Below are 18,594 nucleotides of genomic sequence, written 5' to 3' on the forward strand. Positions count from 1 at the left end.
TCAGAAATTGCGAAGTGCCAGGCCACTGGATGTACACATCCCAATAGATTCTATAATCTCTATCATCCCTCTCCTCCCCCTGGTGGGAGGGAGGGCACCCCTAGTTATGGGGAATATGCCCACATGTGCATTGAGCACAGTGTACAGTGTTATAACTGGAGCCACTGTTGGAGCCATAAGAGTCATTCTGGGGAACTGTGGAAGCAACAGCTACCCTTCTGGTATTGCTACCTCGGGTTCTGCCACTTTGCAGTTCCCTCAGTCTCCTGAAAAGATTAGAAGTTGGTTGGCCATCCCACCGGTTCATGTTCTCACCAAACTGATCACGCAGAGTTATCCAAATAGTCCTATGTGACTGCCTTGGTGGTCTGTTTTGATTTGATCTGTTTTGGAATTACCTCCTTGGAGGATGTGTATTCCTCACAGATGAAACTTGTATCCACCTGGAGGAAGAATTGGAATTATCCTTCTGTGCCAAGTGGTATATGGAATCTTTCAGCTCTGTCATGCAATTCTCAATTTTTCCAGACAGAGTTTCAATGGCCAAAACCAAAGAAACACATGTCATGCTATCCTCCAATTGTCTCATTTGATCACTGAATTGGCCAACCGTAGGAGGAGCTCCACCATAATTTCTTGACACAATTCTGCTTGCCAGAATGTTTGCATAATTAGAAGGAGCAAGCTTGATGAGCTTTTTAGCAAGACCAGCTCCTACTGGAATGTGATCAGGATTCAGAGTTTCATGTTCACCATAGAGTATCTCTCTAACAGCAAATTCTCTCAAGCGCTTAATTCCCTCATCTATGGTAGTCCAGGGTTTAGGATTCCATGGGAGATCATCTCGGGAAGGGTATCTCAGGAAAACTGCCATTAAAAGGCATAGCCACAGATTAACCTTACCGAGAGCCTTGCCTAGATGTCTATCTATTCCATTATCCCTCGAGAGATTTCCTAACTGAGCTGCCGACTTGTCTCCAACTATTAGAGCTGGAGCACCTGCATCATAACATCTACTAAGCCAAGCTAGAAGTGGCTCCTTATCTGCTCTGGTGTAATCTTTACGGACATTTCTAAGCTCTTTGCGAGGTGAAGAACATTCGGAAATATCATCTCCCTCCTCCTTTGCCTCCTCTTCCTCAGCTTGTTGTCCAAATAATCCTGCTGTCACTCTCCTAAGGATCTCTCTAAGCTGAGATCCACCACTGCTAGCTGCTGTCCTAGCTGCATCTCTATCCTGTTTTGATCTCACTAACTCAGCTAGAACTTTAAAACAAACCTTCTCTTCCTCTTCAGCAGAATCTTTTCTAGTAGAAGGTCCCTCACCAGGATCAGTCTCCTGCTCTTCTTCCCCATTAGCTCCTGGATCAGATTTGGCCTTTCCACTTCTAGTCTTTAAAACTGCTACTTGCTTAATTGGAGCTGTGTTTGAATTTACAGCCACCTGAACAGAAGCTGACTGGTTTTGAGACAGATCAGCTGCTGTGGAGGGGGCTTCCGGTCCTGCCAAGAAGGAGGGCGGAAATGACTTTGCTTCCTTAATGGCCGAAGAAGAGGACGGGGAAGGCGCCATGTTGGAAGTTGCCGCTGCCCCTGGCTGCTTGCCAGAATCAGCAACAGAACCATTCAAAGCAGCCTTTCCAATAGACTTTTTAGCTTTATCTTTAACTGACACAGATTCTCCATTCTCCTCACCAATGGTCGTCTCTGGGGCTGACCCAGAGGTACGCCTCCTCCTCTTCTTTGATCTATGCTTAATAAAGAAGCAGGCCCTAGACACCTTTTTCTCCCAGCGCAAGGAAATTAATAAATATGCGATCACTATGCTTAGCAGCAGGATTACACACAACAAATAAGTCACCTTTGGATCCCAGCCATCACTTAAAATTACTCTTTCACCTACTGGAATCTTAAACTGCCTTATCTCAGTTGGGAGAGTGCTAGAGGTCACACTCCTGTATCTGGTAAGCCAAAAGAATCCCAGACAGCGATCATATAAAAGCCGGATTTTATACACAAACCACAAATATAACTTGTGCATTAAATATTTACCTAGGTGATCAATAAGGAGGCCCAGACAATACTTGTAGATCAGAACCAAACACACTGAGAACAGCAATTGCTTAAAAATCCAAAGCACCTTCATATTTGCTTCTCCGGCTCAAGCAAGCAATAAATCAAGCTAATTATTTGCCCCACACTGGGCGCCAAAAAGAAATGAGGTGGTTTGGAGAGAAGGGCCTAGCCTTCTCTCCCCCACAAAGAGGAAGAAAAAAAAACCCCACAGCTAGCCAGCCGGAGAAGCAAAAGGAAAAAATGCTATATTTTACAAGCAGTTTGGAGAATGCAGGATATGTACACAATTTACAGTATTTACAACATATATACAGAAATATACAGCAAAGTAAAAAAAAACAAACAATAATACAGGAACGAAATTCCCTCCTCTGGAGGAGAGTTCCCCCCCCCCGTACCCCCTTCTGTCCCCTTTTTCCCCAAAGAGGGTTAGAAAGAGAGAAAAAGAGCAGTTATTAATTAAAGCAGAGTGTTAGTCGGCCTTATCTGTTCAGGGTCACTCTAGCAGGGAGCCCAGAAGTAGACAAGCTGGAAAGGGAGAAGGAAAGGAGCGAACTGAGGAAAGTTCCAACTGTACCTAAACTTAAAACTGCATTCTACCAATCCACCAATGAAATTAGTTTAGAATATCTGATTGTTTTCGTTAATATTCCAAAACATTCAGCCATAGTGTCCCAGCACTGTCTCTTTCTTAAAGGCACAGCCTCAAACGGTCACAGGTGAGGAGAATGTTCTTCACAGAAAGAGCATTTGGACACTGGAATGTGCTGCTCAGGGAGGTGGTGGAGTCACCATCACTGGAGGTGTTCAAGAGGGGATTGGATGTAGCACTTGTAGCCATGGTTTAGTCATGAGGTGTTGGGTGACAGGTTGGATTTGATGATCTCTGAGGTCTTTTCCAACCTTATTGATTCTATGATTCTACTACAGTAAACCACAGCTCACTAAAAAAGCCTTGGTCCACCAATGATGTAGCTCTGAGCACTGGTGCCCTCCTGCAATGTGCTCTTAAGGGAGGGAGAACCAACCAGCTTCTCCTATTAGCTTTTTCTAGAGCTTCTGAGCTGGGGTGATCATTTTTCATACAAAACAGGTACATACACACCCCAAATTCCCAAGGCTCTGTTGGACGCCAGCAATGTACCCAGGTTTTAACTATGCTCGTTATCAGCATGCGCTAGTCCTCCCTTCCCTTCTACTTGTGTTTCTTCAGCCTGCGGCAGGCAGCACCTAAATGAATTTCTCCTCTTTAAACGCCGATCCTGAGACTCACAAGTGTTCTTCAAATCTGGATGTGGCCGGTTGACGTTGCCCCCTTAAGAAAGGGAATATGGTGGACGGAAGTTGGTAAACGGAAGGAATAGTCTAAACTAATTTCATTGGTGAAGTGGGAGGAAGCACCTTCTGAGCTGGGACTATACTGGGTTTTTCCAGCACCTTATCTTCAGTCTTGCTTCTGCCTTTCCACGGTGCAGCAGCTCTGCAGCTCTGTCTCTGTGCTGGGCTTTCTGCCAAGGCCTCGGCCTTGAAAACAAGATACCAGGCCTGTATATTAACTCCTTTCCAATTAACACAAACTGCTTCTAACATTTTTTTTTCCCTCTCTTTTCTTTCTCTTTCTATCCCATTCTGGGGAAAGGGGGGAGAGAGGGGAGAGCGGAGGTGGGGAACCCCTCTCTGCCGAGGGGGTCACTCTCATTTCTGTGTTACTCTGTTGTATATCTTTGTATATATTGTAGATATTGCAAATTTGTAAATATTCCCCTGCAAACCCTACATTGCTTTGTAAATATAGCTCCACTGCTTTGCTAATTCAGCTTGCGAGTTTTTTTTTCCTTTCCCTTCAATTTTTTTTTCCCTTTTACTTTACAAGGGGGAAGGGAGGAGGCTTCTTGGCCTTACCCCTTCCAAACCCACCACATTTTTTTTTACTGGTGTACCCAACGTGCGGCAGATAATTAGTTTAATTTATTATTTGATTGATTTAGTGTTTTCTAGCTGAATTAGCAAACATGAAGGTATTGTGGTTTGTGGAGCGATTATTCTTTTCAATTTTTGGGGCTCTGGTTTACAGATACTGTTTGGGTTTGATTTTGGATTACCTGGGTAAATATTTGGTGAGGACAATTTATATGTGGGTTATGTATAGAGTTAAATTATGGTATGGAAAATGTATTCATTTATTATGGCCAGTGAGATACAGGAATGTTACCTCCACCACTCTCCCAATTGAGATAAAGGGTTTTAAGATTCCGCCTGAGGAGACAGTAACTTTAGGTGAGGCCTGGGATCCAAAGGTGATTTATTTCATGTGTATAATCCTGCTCTCAGTGATAATTAACGTATATCTGCTGGTCTCTTTGCGGCGAGAGAGAAAGGTGTCCAGAGCTTGTTTTGTTATTAAAACTAGATCAAAAAGAAAACGCCGTGGCTCTCGATCAGTCCCAGAGTCATCTAGTGACGAGGACTGTGCAGAACCCGTGTCAGTCAAAAAGAAGGCTAAAAAGTTAATTGGTAAAGCAGCTCTAAATGACATTGCTGATTCTAGCAAGCAGCCAAGGGCATCGGCTGGTATCAACATGGCGCCTACTCCTTCTCCTACTCCTTCTCCTTCTTCTTCTTCTTCCCCGTCGGCCAGTAATGGAGCAACGTCACTTCCACCCACTCCCTCAGTGGGACCGGAAGTCACTGCCCCAGCAGCTGATTTATCTCAGGACTTGTCAGCTTCTATTAAGGTGGCTGTAAATTCAAACACAGCTCCAGTTAAGGTGGCTCCTTTAAAGACTAGAGCTGGAAAGGGCAAAGATGGAGAAGAAGAGGAGGAGACTGATCCTGATGAGGGGCCCTCCACTCTAAAAGATCCTGCTCAGGAGGAAGAGAAGGTTTGTTTTAAAGATCTAGCTAACCTAGTGAGATCAAAGCAGGATAGAGATGAAGTTAGGAAAGCAGCTGGCAAAGGTGGTTCTCAGCTTAAAGAGATCCTTAGGAGAATGACAGCAGGATTATATGGGCAAAGAATTCAGGGAGATGAAGATGAAGATGATATTACAGACTGTTCTTCTCCACAGGAAGAATTGCGAAATGTCCGTAAAGATTTCACCAGGGCAGATAAGGAGCCAGTTCTAGCTTGGCTTAGTAGGTGTTATGATACAGGTGCTTCAGCTCTAACAGTTGGAGACAAGTCAGCAGCTCAGTTAGGAACTCTCTCAAGGGACAATGGAATAGATAGACATCTAGGCGAAGCTCTCGGTAAGGTTAATCTGTGGATACGCCTTTTAATGGCGGTTGCCCTGAGATACCCTTCCCGAGATGATCTTCCATGGAATCCTAAACCCTGGACTACCATAGATGAGGGAATTAAGCGCTTGAGAGAATTTGCTGTTAGAGAGCTACTCTATGGTGGACATGAAACTCTGAATCCTGATGACATTCCTGTGGGTATTGGTCTTGCTAAAAAGATCATCAAACTTGCTCCTTCCAATTATGCAAACATTCTGGCAAGCAGAATTGTGTCAAGAAGTTATGGTGGAGCTTCTCCTACGGTTGGCCAATTCAGTGATCAAATAAGACAATTGGAGGATAGCATGACACGTGGTTCTTTGGTTTCGGCCATCAAAACTATGTCTGGTGATATTCAGAATTGCATAAGAGAGTTAAAAGATGAATTTAGAAATTCCATATCCCAATTGGCACAAAGGGATAATTTCAATTCTTCCTCCAGGTGGGTACAAGTCTCATCTGTGAGGAATACACGTCCTCCAAGGAGGTCATTCCAAAATAGGACATTCCAAAACAGGTCATTCCAAAACAGACCACCAAGGCAATCACGTAGAACTATTTGGATAGCTCTGCGTGATCAGTTTGGTGAGAACATGAACCGCTGGGATGGCCAACCAACTTCTAATCTTTTCAGGAGACTGAGGGAATTGCAAAGTGGCAGAACCCAAGGTAGCAATACCAGAAGGGTAGCTGTTACTTCCACAGTTCCCCAGAACGACTCTTATGGCTCCAACAGTGGCTCCAGTTATAACATGCAAAGTTATAACCCTGCACAATATGTGCAATGCACATGTGCGCATGTTCCCCATAACTAGGGGTGCCCTGCCTCCTGCCAGGGGGAGGACAGGGATAACAGAGATAACAGAATCTATTGGGATGTGTACATCCAGTGGCCTGGCACTTCACAATTTCGGAAGTACAGGGCCTTGGTTGACACAGAAGCTCAGTGCACCATAATACCATCAAATTATCAGGGATCAGAGTCTATAACTATTCTGGGAGTCACTGGTGGATCTCAAGAGTTAAGTAAGGTGGAGGTTAATATAAGTTTAACTGGTAAACAATGGAGGAAGCATACAGTTGTGACCGGACCTGACGCACCTTGTATTTTGGGAATTGATTTTCTGAGAGAAGGGCGTTTCAAAGACCCTAGAGGTTACAAATGGGCTTTTGGAGTAGCTTCAATAGAAATTGATGGACAAAAATTGAAGCTATCTGCCAGACCTGAACTTTCTGATGAATCTGCAGTTGTGGGACAACACAAGATACAGGACATTAAATTGCCGGTTGCTTCTCAGACTGTGCACCACAGACAATACAGAACCAACCGTGACTCTTTGTTGCCCATTCAGAATCTGATTCGTCAGTTGGAAAGTCAGAAAGTCGTCAGCAAAACTCATTCACCTTTCAACAGTCCAGTGTGGCCTGTGCGGAAACAGAATGGAGACTGGCGTCTGACGGTAGACTACCGAGCCCTGAATGAAGTGACACCACCTATGAGTGCAGCAGTGCCAGACATGATGGAGCTACAGTATGAGCTGGAATCCAAAGAGGCCAAATGGTATGCTACCATAGACATTGCTAATGCATTTTTCTCTATTCCCATAGCAGAGGAATGCAGGCCTCAGTTTGCTTTCACCTGGAGAGGAATCCAGTACACTTTCAACAGGCTGCCAATGGGCTGGATCCACAGCTCAAGCATCTGTCATGCAGTGATCCACGATGCTCTGGAGAAAGGCAGTGCTCCAGAACACATCCAGTTCATCGATGATATCATCGTCTGGGGTAAAACTGCTGAGGAAGTCTTCAAGAAAGGTAACAAAATCATTGACATTCTTCTGAATGCAGGTTTTGCCATCAAACGAGACAAGGTGAAAGGACCTACCACAGAGATTCAATTTCTGGGAGTGCGGTGGCAGGATGGACGCCGACACATTCCAGTGGATGTGGTAAATAGAGTCTCTACCATGGCAAGTCCCACAAACAAGCAAGAGACCCTACGTTTCTTGGGGATAGTGAGATTTTGGAGACTACACATTCCTGGATACAGTCAGATTGTGAAACCTCTGTATGATGTAACTCGAAAGAGAAACCATTTCCACTGGGGACCAGAACAGCAAGCAGCCTTTGACCAGATAAAGCAAGAGGTGATTCAAGCAATGGGTCTGGGACCTGTCCGAGATGGTCCAGACATTAAGAACATTTTGTACACGGCTGCAAGTGACAATGGCCCAACCTGGTGCTTGTGGCAAAAAGCTCCAGGTGAGACACGTGGACGACCTCTTGGTTTCTGGAGTCGAGGTTACAGAGGTTCAGAGGCTAATTATACTCCAACAGAGAAAGAAATCTTAGCTGCCTATGAAGGAGTAAAAGCATCTTCTGAAGTGATTGGAACTGAATCACAACTTCTCTTAGCTCCCAGATTACCAGTTTTGAATTGGATGTTCAAAGGCAAAGGCTCCACACCACATCATGCCACAGACTCAACCTGGTCTAAGTGGATGGCTCTGATAACACAGAGAGCTCTCATGGGAAATCTTGAAAGACCTGGTCTAGTGGAGGTGATCTCAAGTTGGCCTGAAGGTATCAACTGTGCCAAACCTCCAGAGGAGAAAGTGACTCGTGCTGAGGAAGCTCCTCCTTACAATGACCTTTCTGATGATGAAAAGAAATACGCTTTGTTCACAGACGGTTCCTGTCGTCTTGTTGGAAACAAGCGAAGGTGGAAGTCTGCAGTGTGGAGTCCAACACGCCGAGTTGCAGAGGCGAAAGATGGAGAAGGAGAATCCAGTCAGTTCGCAGAGGTAAAAGCTGTCCAGCTAGCTCTCGACGTGGCTGAACGTGAGAGATGGCCAAAGCTTTATCTCTACACCGACTCATGGATGGTAGCCAATGCTCTATGGGGTTGGCTAAAGAACTGGAAGAAGAGTGGTTGGCAGAGAAAAGGAAAACCCATTTGGGCAGCCAACCTATGGCAGGACATTGCTGATCGAATCGAGAGAATTCCAGTGAAAGTGAGACACATCGATGCTCACATTCCTAAGAGCAAAGCTACTGAGGAACAGCAACACAACCATCAGGCAGATCTAGCTGCAAGAGTTTCTCAAGTAGACATGGACTCTATTCTTGATCTCGACTGGAAACACCGAGGTGAGATGTTCTTAGCTCGGTGGGCTCACGATTCATCAGGACATCAAGGCAGAGATGCAACATACCAATGGGCTCGTGACAGATCCATAGACATTTCCATGGATGCTATCACACAAGTCATCCAAGAGCGTGACATTTGTGCTGCTACTAAGCAGGCAAAACGACTTAAGCCCTTGTGGTATGGTGACAGATGGTCCAAGTACAAGTATGGTGAAGCTTGGCAGATTGACTACATCACTCTACCACGTTCTCGTTCTGGTAAACAATACGTGCTTACTATGGTAGAGGCAAACACTGGATGGTTGGAAACTTATCCAGTTCCACATGCAACTGCACGCAACACCATTCTCGGTCTGGAGAGACAGATCCTGTGGAGACACGGAACTCCAGAGAGGATCGAGTCAGACAACGGAACTCATTTCAAGAACAACCTTGTAAAGAGCTGGGCAAAAGAGCACGGTATTGAGTGGATATTCCACATTCCCTACTATGCACCAGCTTCAGGGAAGATTGAACGCTACAACGGTTTGTTGAAGACCACTCTCAAAGCCATGGGAGGTGGGTCTTTGAAAAACTGGGAAAAACATTTAGCACAAGCAACCTGGCTGGTAAATAGTAGAGGTTCAGTGAACCGAGCTGGACCTGCACATTCAGATTTGCTACGGAAAGTGGAAGGTGATAGAGTTCCTGTTGTTAAAGAAAAGAATCTGTTAGGTAAAACTGTTTGGATATTTTCACCCTCAGGAGAGGCTAAACCTGTCCGAGGGGTGGTTTCAGCTGAAGGTCCGGGTCACACTTATTGGGTAATGCAAGAGAATGGTGAAATTCAGTGTATTCCACAAAGAAATTTAACTTTAGCTGAAAGAGGTTAATTTCAAACTGTTGTACAGCTACATCGCGTCCAAAGGAAGAACCAACGAGGAATCTACGGTGCATGAACCCTGAGATCCCTGAGAGCCCTGAGTGAACTAAGAGACCCTGAGAATCCCTGATTCCCTTTTCTTTGCTTCGTCGGCGAAGAAATGAACTGTTTTCCATTTTTCTCATTTTCTCATTTTCTTGGACTTTTGAATCATCTACATCTGAGCATAGCCGGAATGGACTATGAACTTTACTTACGAACTGTAAATATCGTTTTGGATTGGATGGACAGTATGAACGGCCAATGAAATTGTTTAGAAGGGGTGGAGTGTGGCCGGTTGACGTTGCCCCCTTAAGAAAGGGAATATGGTGGACGGAAGTTGGTAAACGGAAGGAATAGTCTAAACTAATTTCATTGGTGAAGTGGGAGGAAGCACCTTCTGAGCTGGGACTATACTGGGTTTTTCCAGCACCTTATCTTCAGTCTTGCTTCTGCCTTTCCACGGTGCAGCAGCTCTGCAGCTCTGTCTCTGTGCTGGGCTTTCTGCCAAGGCCTCGGCCTTGAAAACAAGATACCAGTCCTGTATATTAACTCCTTTCCAATTAACACAAACTGCTTCTAACATTTTTTTTTCCCTCTCTTTTCTTTCTCTATCTATCCCATTCTGGGGAAAGGGGGGAGAGAGGGGAGAGCGGAGGTGGGGAACCCCTCTCTGCCGAGGGGGTCACTCTCATTTCTGTGTTACTCTGTTGTATATCTTTGTATATATTGTAGATATTGTAAATTTGTAAATATTCCCCTGCAAACCCTACATTGCTTTGTAAATATAGCTCCACTGCTTTGCTAATTCAGCTTGCGAGTTTTTTTTTCCTTTCCCTTCAATTTTTTTTTCCCTTTTACTTTACAAGGGGGAAGGGAGGAGGCTTCTTGGCCTTACCCCTTCCAAACCCACCACACTGCATTGATTTTCTCAGTGGCACCGTCAGACCGCCAGGCTGTTGAGACATGTTTGCACTCAAAAGGCAGTATAAAAGCTCAGGCACCAGACAGGACAAAACGCTGGCCTGCCCTCTCTCGAGATCCTAGAGGCCTCCAACACCCCCTAGCGCCGCGCTGCAAGGAGCAGCTGAGGGTGCTCTGGCTGTTGTGACTTAGAGAATGACACACAAGAGACTCAGTAAGTTTCTTGTATTATGCTTCTATTCTGGCGCGCCTGACACAGGTAGAATCATTTCAAAAGACCTGTGTGTCTTCAGAGAGTTTTGGGCAAGCTTTTATACAAAAAGTTATCTGTCTATAATGACAGGGGTCCAGATGCTTCCTATCTATACAAAGCTTATCTATCCAGATGCTTTCTATCTATACAAAGCTTATCTATCCAGATGCTTCCTATCTATACAAAGCTTATCTATCTAAAAGAGCAGAAGTATACATATCATGTAGGTGTCCTTTATCTTATACAAAAGATCATCTTGTCCAAGACTAACAGAAGTAAATCACTGAAAAATCCTGCTATTCCTTATCTATCCAAAGGCTGTCTGCCAACCCCTCTCCCCCTCCCTGCATTCCAGCATTTCAGCTAACAAGCAGAAAATTCTTATCAACTCTGTTATTCTGTTAATGAGACTTTTCTGTTCATCAATTCCCCCCTTTCTTACAGCCAAGAGTATATTCCTATACTATATTTTCTTAAAATAATGTCCTGTTTCCAGCTCATGCCTGAGTGTATAATTTTTATACTTATGGTAGGATTCTACACTACTCTTTCCAGTACACATAATTATCTCAATCAAAACTAGCAGTAATATTATTAATAAAACAATCATTACAATTCCCAGCAACAACTGTTTAAGCCAGCGTATATTGGGCATCCATGAGGTTAACTCTTCCCAGAGGTCTGATAATCCATATGATGTATCATCCTTGCTTACCTCATGTAATACTTTCCCCTGTTCCCATATATTTTGTACATCAGTTTTAATTTGTCCTGATCTATCTACATAGGTGCAACAAGTGGTGTTTATCAGGGTACACACCCCTCCCATTTCAGCTGTAATAATATCCAAAGCCAGCCTGTTTTGTAGTGACACACTGCTCACAGACTTAACTTCCACCTGCAGATTCTGCACTGCATCAGCTGCTGAATTAGCAATGACTTCCATTGTAGCTGATATATTTACTATTGCTTTTTCAAGTTGTGCAACGCCTAATGCAGGGAACAATGCTCGAACAAAACTGTGATATCCAGTATTGTATCTGACAAGGGGATTTGCTGTCCTTCTGTGTCTTCTCCAAAGAGTTCTCCAATATCCTCTAGGCAGGATCTCATGATGGACAGTGATTTGTGGGGTTAAGTAGCCTGCAGTGCAAACTCCTGTCCATTTTGGGGGTAAGCTTTTTCTGGCATGCCCATCCCCACATAACCACCAATATCCATAAGGGAGTAAGCAACTAATTTGACTTAATAGGGCGACACCAGCCCCTACAACATCCAGCCTGCTTTCTTTAGAAGAGGTACAGCCATTTCCCTGAACCCATGGATTGGCACCTGAGACTTCTCCAGGGGAAGAGTAATTCCAGCTGCAGCCCAACCCTGTTAAATTTCGCCATCCTACCTTATTTTCACTACTTTCATTACTTTCTACAAAAAGGGTTCGTGAAGGATCTACAATTAATAAGTCAAACTTTGGACCCAACCTTTCTGAGCTATCTTTCCCATGCTGACAATTGTGGAAGTTACTATCAGATGTAGTCACCCAGTCTGACGGCCCCCATGTCCAATTCATTGAGGCTACCCCAAATAAAGGGGTCCTCATTTGGCCTCGAGGAAGTTCAGTGCATATCCAACAGTTAGAAAGATTAGTTTGCAAAGCCAATTCTTGACTAACATTTAAGTACATATTGCCTTCCCATCCTTCAATAGTATTAACCAACAAACAAATCACGATTATCGATACAGCTTGAGCTTCAGGGGTCCCTGAGATTCGAGTTTCCATTCTCTTGCTGAAGTCTTCTTGACTCTGGTGTGGTGAATCCAAGCAGCTTGTTCCTTGATTTTGATGGCTGTGAAGGATGTCAATAACACCTGATATGGTCCGGTCCACTTGGGCTCCAGAGGGTTTTCTGAAAGAGATCTGACATAGACATAATCTCCAGGTTCCACATCATAGACTGGTCTGTCTAACCCTCTCACATTGGTTCCAATCACCTGTTTGCTAACAATGCTCAGGTTCTTATAAATTTGCTGAACATACTTGTTCAACATTTCCTCTCTAAATTGCCCTGGTTCAGAAGGGTCCATAGTTCCTACTACATAAGGTCTTCCAAACAGGATTTCAAATGGGCTCAACCCTTCCTTTATTCTTTGCTTAGTTCGAATTCGCAACAGGGCAATTGGTAATGCTTGTGGCCAAGGAAGGTTTGCTTCCTGTCCAATTTTTACTATCTGGTTTTTGATTAAATGGTTCATTTTCTCCACTTGCCCACTCGAATGTGGATTGTAGGGGGCGTGGAGTTGCCAATCAATCCCTAAAATTTTGCTCACCTGTTGTACCACCTTGGCCACAAAATGAGGTCCCCTGTCTGAGGAAATAGCAGCAGGTACCCCAAAACGAGGTATTATTTCTTGTAACACTGCCTTAGTAACCTCCCGTGCTTTGTTTGTGCGACAGGGAAATGCTTCTGGCCAACCAGAGAAGGTGTCAGTGAGTACCAACAGGTACCTGTATCCCCCCTTTCTTGGGAGCTCAGTAAAATCAATTTGCCATTGCTGTCCTGGATAATTTCCTCTGCTAATTTGTCCCAGTCTAACTCCTCTTCTTACTTTGGGGTTAGCCTTAAGACACACCTCACATTGCCGGGTTACCTGTTCGACCGTGGTGTATAATTTCCGTGCTATACACTCCTGAACCAATTTTCGATACAGGGCTTCTGCTCCCCAGTGAGTCTTTGCATGTTCCATCTGAACAAAAGCCCAGAGAAGGTTCGTGGGAATGATTAATCTCCCATCCGGTGTCCTGGCCCAGCCCTTTCCTGTCCTATTCCCCAAAAGGTCTTTAATTAATTTCTGATCCTCTGTGCTATACACAGGTTCTGGCTCTTTTTGCTCAATTGACAGTTTACCATCTGGGATCAAAACAAACTCTGACACCTTTCTCCCCTCCCTGGCCACCCTTTTAGCTGTTTCATCTGCCAGTCTGTTGCCTCTTTCTTGACCAGTATTCCCTTTTTGGTGTGCTTTGCAGTGCATTATGGCGACTTTGCTTGGCTTCTGCACTGCTTCTAGCAGCCTCAGTATTTCTTCTGCATGTTTAATACCTTTTCCTTGAGATGTCAACAGTCCTCTTTCTTTCCAAATGGCTCCATGGGCATGTACCACCCCAAAGGCATACTTGGAGTCAGTCCATATGTTTGCACTTTTCCCTCGGGAAAGCTCAAGAGCTCTGGTCAGTGCTATTATCTCTGCCTTTTGAGCGGAGGTGTTACTTGGTAGGGCTTCTGCCTCGATTACCTCTTCTCCTGTAGTTACAGCGTACCCAGCTTTTCTTTCTCCCTGGATCACAAAACTGCTTCCATCAGTGTACCAGTTATGGTCTGCCTTTTCTAGGGGTTCTTCCTTCAGGTCAGGTCTGCTGGAATAAGTGGCCTCAATTGTTTCCAAACAATCGTGAATAACTGGTTCTCCATCACCACCCTGGAGGAAAGAGGCTGGATTGACAAAGTTAGCAACTTTAATTTCTACATCATCCTGCTCTACTAGGATGGCTTGGTATTTAAGAAATCGTTGTGGAGACAGCCAGTGTCCTCCCTTGGCTTCTAGAACAGCAGAGATGGTGTGTGATACTAGGACTGTGATCTTCTGCCCCATTGTGAACTTTCGAGACTCTTGAATGTTAATTGCAACTGCTGCCACAGCCCTCAGGCATCCTGGCCATCCCTTGCTTACCTCATCCAGTTGTTTAGAGAGGTATGCCACCGCCCTTCGGTAGGGTCCTAAGGTTTGTGCTAGGACTCCGAGTGCTATCCCTTGGCTTTCATGGGAATACAATAAAAAAGGTTTAGTGACATCAGGTAGGCCTAGTGCTGGTGCCCTCATCAATTCCTTCTTTAAGGTACGGAAAGCTTGTTCAGCTTCTCCATTCCATTGCAAGTCCTTATCAGTCTCTTTCAATAATTCATAGAGGGGTTTCACAAGCAGGCCATAATTATAAATCCACAACCGGCACCACCCTGTCATTCCCAAAAAGGTTCGGAGTGCCTTTACTGTGTTTGGAAGTGGAATAGAACAGATGGCCTCCTTTCTTTCAGGGCCCAGCACTCGTTGTCCTGCTGTTAATTCATATCCCAAGTAGGTTACTTGCTGCTGTACTATTTGGGCCTTCTGCGGGGAAACTCGGTACCCATGAAGTCCCAGGAAATTCAGCATACTCACAGTCCAGCTTTCACATTCCGCTCTGGTCTGGGTGGCCAGCAGGATGTCATCTACATACTGTAGCAGAGCTCCATTGCCTTCTGGCCTGTTCCACTTCTCTAATTCTTTTGCGAGCTGATTTCCAAAGACAGTAGGGCTGTTCTTAAATCCTTGGGGCAAGACTGTCCAAGTTAATTGACACTTTCGGTTAGTTTCTGGGTTCTCCCATTCAAAGGCAAACAGTGGCTGGCTCTCAGGGGCCAGGGGTAAACAGAAAAAGGCATCCTTTAGATCCAAGACGGTAAACCATCCTAATTCTGTTCTCAATTGAGTCAAGAGGGTATATGGGTTTGCCACCACAGGATGGATATCCTTTGTTATTTTATTTATAGCCCTTAGGTCCTGCACTAACCGATACCCTCCAGCTGGTTTCCTTACAGGTAAAATTGGAGTATTGTAAGCTGATTCACACTCTGTTAGCAGCCCATACTTTAAGAATTTTTCTACAATAGGCAAAACTCCTTCCCTATCTTCTTTCCTTAAAGGATATTGTTTTAATCTAACAGGTTGAGCTCCAGGCTTAAGATCTATTATCACAGGTAGGGCATTTTTGGCCCTTCCAGGCTGCTCAGTGTCCCAAACCCCAGGATATACTTGATCTTTTATGCTTTCTTTTATTCCGTCTTTCTCTTGTTGAGGGCTCATTAATGCAAGACTTAAAACCTCAACCAACTGTTCCTCCCTTACTCTGAATTCTACCTTCCCCTTATTAAATTTAATTTCAGCTCCCAATGCTTCCAACAAATCCCTCCCCAGCAATGACTTTGGGGCATTTGGCATATATAAAAACTTATGTAAGCCCCAAGTTTTACCATATTTATATTTAAGAGGTTTAAAAAAATATGCCTTCTCAGTTTGACCTGTAGCCCCTACCACAGAAACATAGCTCTCATCCAGATGCAGCAGTGCTTGATTTAAGACTGAAAAGGTTGCTCCTGTGTCAACTAGGAATTCCAGTTTATTTTCTTGTTCCCCTAGCTTCATTATAACCAGAGGATCTGCTAGGGTATTTATAGTCTCCTCCGGTCCTCCCTAATCATCCTCTTCTAGTTGTGCCTGTATTCTGTTTTTCTTTTTCCTCTCTGGACATTCTCTTTTCCAGTGTCCCTTCTTTCTGCAAATCGCACACTGATCCTTTTCCAACCGCACTCTATTAGTCCCTTTAGTCTTCTTACTTTCCTGCAACGCTGCTACCAACATTCTCTTCTCTTTTCTCCTACTTTCTTCTTCCCTGTTAGAAAATACTCTCCATGCTACATCCAAAAGTGCCTCTAAATCCCTTCCCTGCGGGGGTGACAACTTTTGCAGCTTCTTTCTGATATCACTAGCAGATTGGCCAATAAATAGGGATACCAGTTGTTGTATACCTACTTCTGATCCGGGGTCAAGAGAGGTGTTTTTCCTCATTACTTCCCTCAGCTTATCCAAGAATTCTGAGGGTGATTCACCAGGTCCTTGTCTGACTGAGTATAACACAGACCAGTTAATTGCTTTCGGAATGGCTTTTTCTATTCCCCTGGCTACAAACTCCCGGTATTCCTCCAATCTAGTCCTTTGCAGCGCATTGTTTGTATTCCATTCCGGATTTTGGAGTGGAAATACATCTCCAATGTTTGCCCCCCCTCCCCGGGTTTGAATTCTTTCTGTTGCAAGCTCCAATCCATGTTTTTCAATTAATTGTTTCTCTGTTTCAGTCATTTGTTCTAATAATAACTGGATATCGTCCCAGTCTGGATTGTGCTGCCTAACCATGAATCGAAAATGTGTAGCTGTCCCTGTGGGATCATTACGATAATTTTTAGCCTTTTCTCTCCAACTATCCAAATCATGACTTGTAAAAGGCACCTTAATCCAGACTGGGTCCCCCTCAGGCCCTACTGCTTGTCGCAGGGGGGCTTGAATGAGTACCTGGGAAGCCGGGGCATTTGCTTGCTGTCCTCGGGTCCTTCTTGCCACTGGGCTTCCCTGAGCATAGCTCTGGGAACTGACTCCAGTATCACTATCTGAATTGCTGCCACTCCCAAAACCTCCGACATTATTTTCCGAACTCTCTGTCACTACCTCTTGCAATTTTCCTGGAGATTGATAAAATTCAGGCAGGTCTTTTATTTCCTCAAGTTTAAGACACCTCTGCCCTATACTACACGCAGAGCAACACCTTTTCAACTGTGTCTGCCTCTTATTCTTGGCCTTGTTTTCTTTTTCAAGGGCCAAAACCATTGGATCTGAGGGAGCTCTAACACCACAGTCCCTTTGAAACTCCGGATGCTCTCGGAGATAGAAAAACATATCAGCATATATTGTCTCATCCCATCTCTTTTCTCTTCTTAAAAACAACATCAATTGCAGTAAAGTATCATACTCCAGACTCCCATTTACAGGCCATTTCTCTCCACCATCTAATTTATATAATGGCCACCACCGGGTACAAAATTTAATTAGAGTCTTTTGATTTGTTGACCCTCCTGGGGGTCCTCCAATTTCCCCCCAGTGGGCAAGTATACAACCAAGTGGGCTGTGTCTTGGGATCTCACTACTTTGTCTCCCTCCCATTTTACACAATACAACACAGTACTTTCTTTTTACAGCACACAGAACACAAAACAAATACAAATACAACTACAACAATAATGACCGGTCCTTAGCACACAGTTATTGGCCACACACACTCAGCCACACATTCAAAACCTCTCGTACTTTATGTTCTTTAGGGACCCTCTTGGCCCCTCGCACACTTAAACGGTACTAATAATTCCCTTTGGGACCCCCCTGGTCCCACACTACAGACAATGTTCATGATACATAAACAATGCCTATAGTTACCTTTGGGACCCCCCTGGTCCCAACCCAAGAGCTCTTTTACCTAGGGGTGCAATAAATGCCTCTCTCCCGCGCAGGGCGTCCCCTCGCGACTTACGGAGCTACCCCTTTCATAGAAGCATACCTTCTCTGTGCTGGCAGTCTTGTCTGTTCCTGCAGCGATCTGATGAGCAGCGGAGCTCTCCTCGAGAATTTCTCGGCGGGCCCTGAGAGGTCCGGCTCCTCAGCAGGTCCTGCAGCCAAACAGAGTCGTCCTGCCGCGGTCGCCAAATTGACTTAGAGAATGACACACAAGAGACTCAGTAAGTTTCTTGTATTATGCTTCTATTCTGGCGCGCCTGACACAGGTAGAATCATTTCAAAAGACCTGTGTGTCTTCAGAGAGTTTTGGGCAAGCTTTTATACAAAAAGTTATCTGTCTATAATGACAGGGGTCCAGATGCTTCCTATCTATACAAAGCTTATCTATCCAGATGCTTTCTATCTATACAAAGCTTATCTATCCAGATGCTTCCTATCTATACAAAGCTTATCTATCTAAAAGAGCAGAAGTATACATATCATGTAGGTGTCCTTTATCTTATACAAAAGATCATCTTGTCCAAGACTAACAGAAGTAAATCACTGAAAAATCCTGCTATTCCTTATCTATCCAAAGGCTGTCTGCCAACCCCTCTCCCCCTCCCTGCATTCCAGCATTTCAGCTAACAAGCAGAAAATTCTTATCAACTCTGTTATTCTGTTAATGAGACTTTTCTGTTCATCAGTTGCAGGATTCTGGGACACTGCTAGAAGCAGGTAGAAAGTGTTTTCTCTGAGGCAGCCTACTAATAGCGATTACCAGGCTTACCTCTACCACCCTCCGCCCACACACATCCCAACCGCCCCGGAACTTCACTCCGATTCCGGTTCCGGCCCCTCCAAATCTCCTCCTCAG

General features: G+C 44.5%; 1 protein-coding gene across 3 annotated transcripts; it reads right to left on the reverse strand.

Annotated features, from left to right (window-relative positions):
• Nucleotides 1–10,526: 10,526 nt before the first annotated feature.
• LOC137449619 (endogenous retrovirus group V member 2 Env polyprotein-like) lies at nucleotides 10,527–18,537 on the reverse strand. Of its 3 annotated transcripts, none has more exons than XM_068155313.1 (2): nucleotides 18,508–18,537; nucleotides 10,527–12,501 (listed from the first exon to the last, which is right to left on the reverse strand). In XM_068155313.1, exon 2 carries the CDS (start codon nucleotides 12,361–12,363, stop codon nucleotides 11,047–11,049), a length of 1,317 nt encoding a protein of 438 aa, XP_068011414.1. In that variant the 5' UTR covers nucleotides 12,364–12,501; nucleotides 18,508–18,537; the 3' UTR covers nucleotides 10,527–11,046. The 3 variants fall into 3 exon arrangements, with proteins under 3 accessions (XP_068011414.1, XP_068011413.1, XP_068011412.1); XM_068155312.1 differs by lacking the exon at nucleotides 18,508–18,537 and adding an exon at nucleotides 17,782–18,417; XM_068155311.1 differs by lacking the exon at nucleotides 18,508–18,537 and adding an exon at nucleotides 16,746–18,417.
• Nucleotides 18,538–18,594: the final 57 nt, after the last annotated feature.

The sequence above is a fragment of the Melanerpes formicivorus genome, unplaced genomic scaffold (genome assembly GCF_026170545.1).
Source record: "Melanerpes formicivorus ecotype bairdi unplaced genomic scaffold, bMelFor1.0.p_v2 SCAF_31, whole genome shotgun sequence".
NCBI classification, from domain to species: domain Eukaryota; kingdom Metazoa; phylum Chordata; class Aves; order Piciformes; family Picidae; genus Melanerpes; species Melanerpes formicivorus.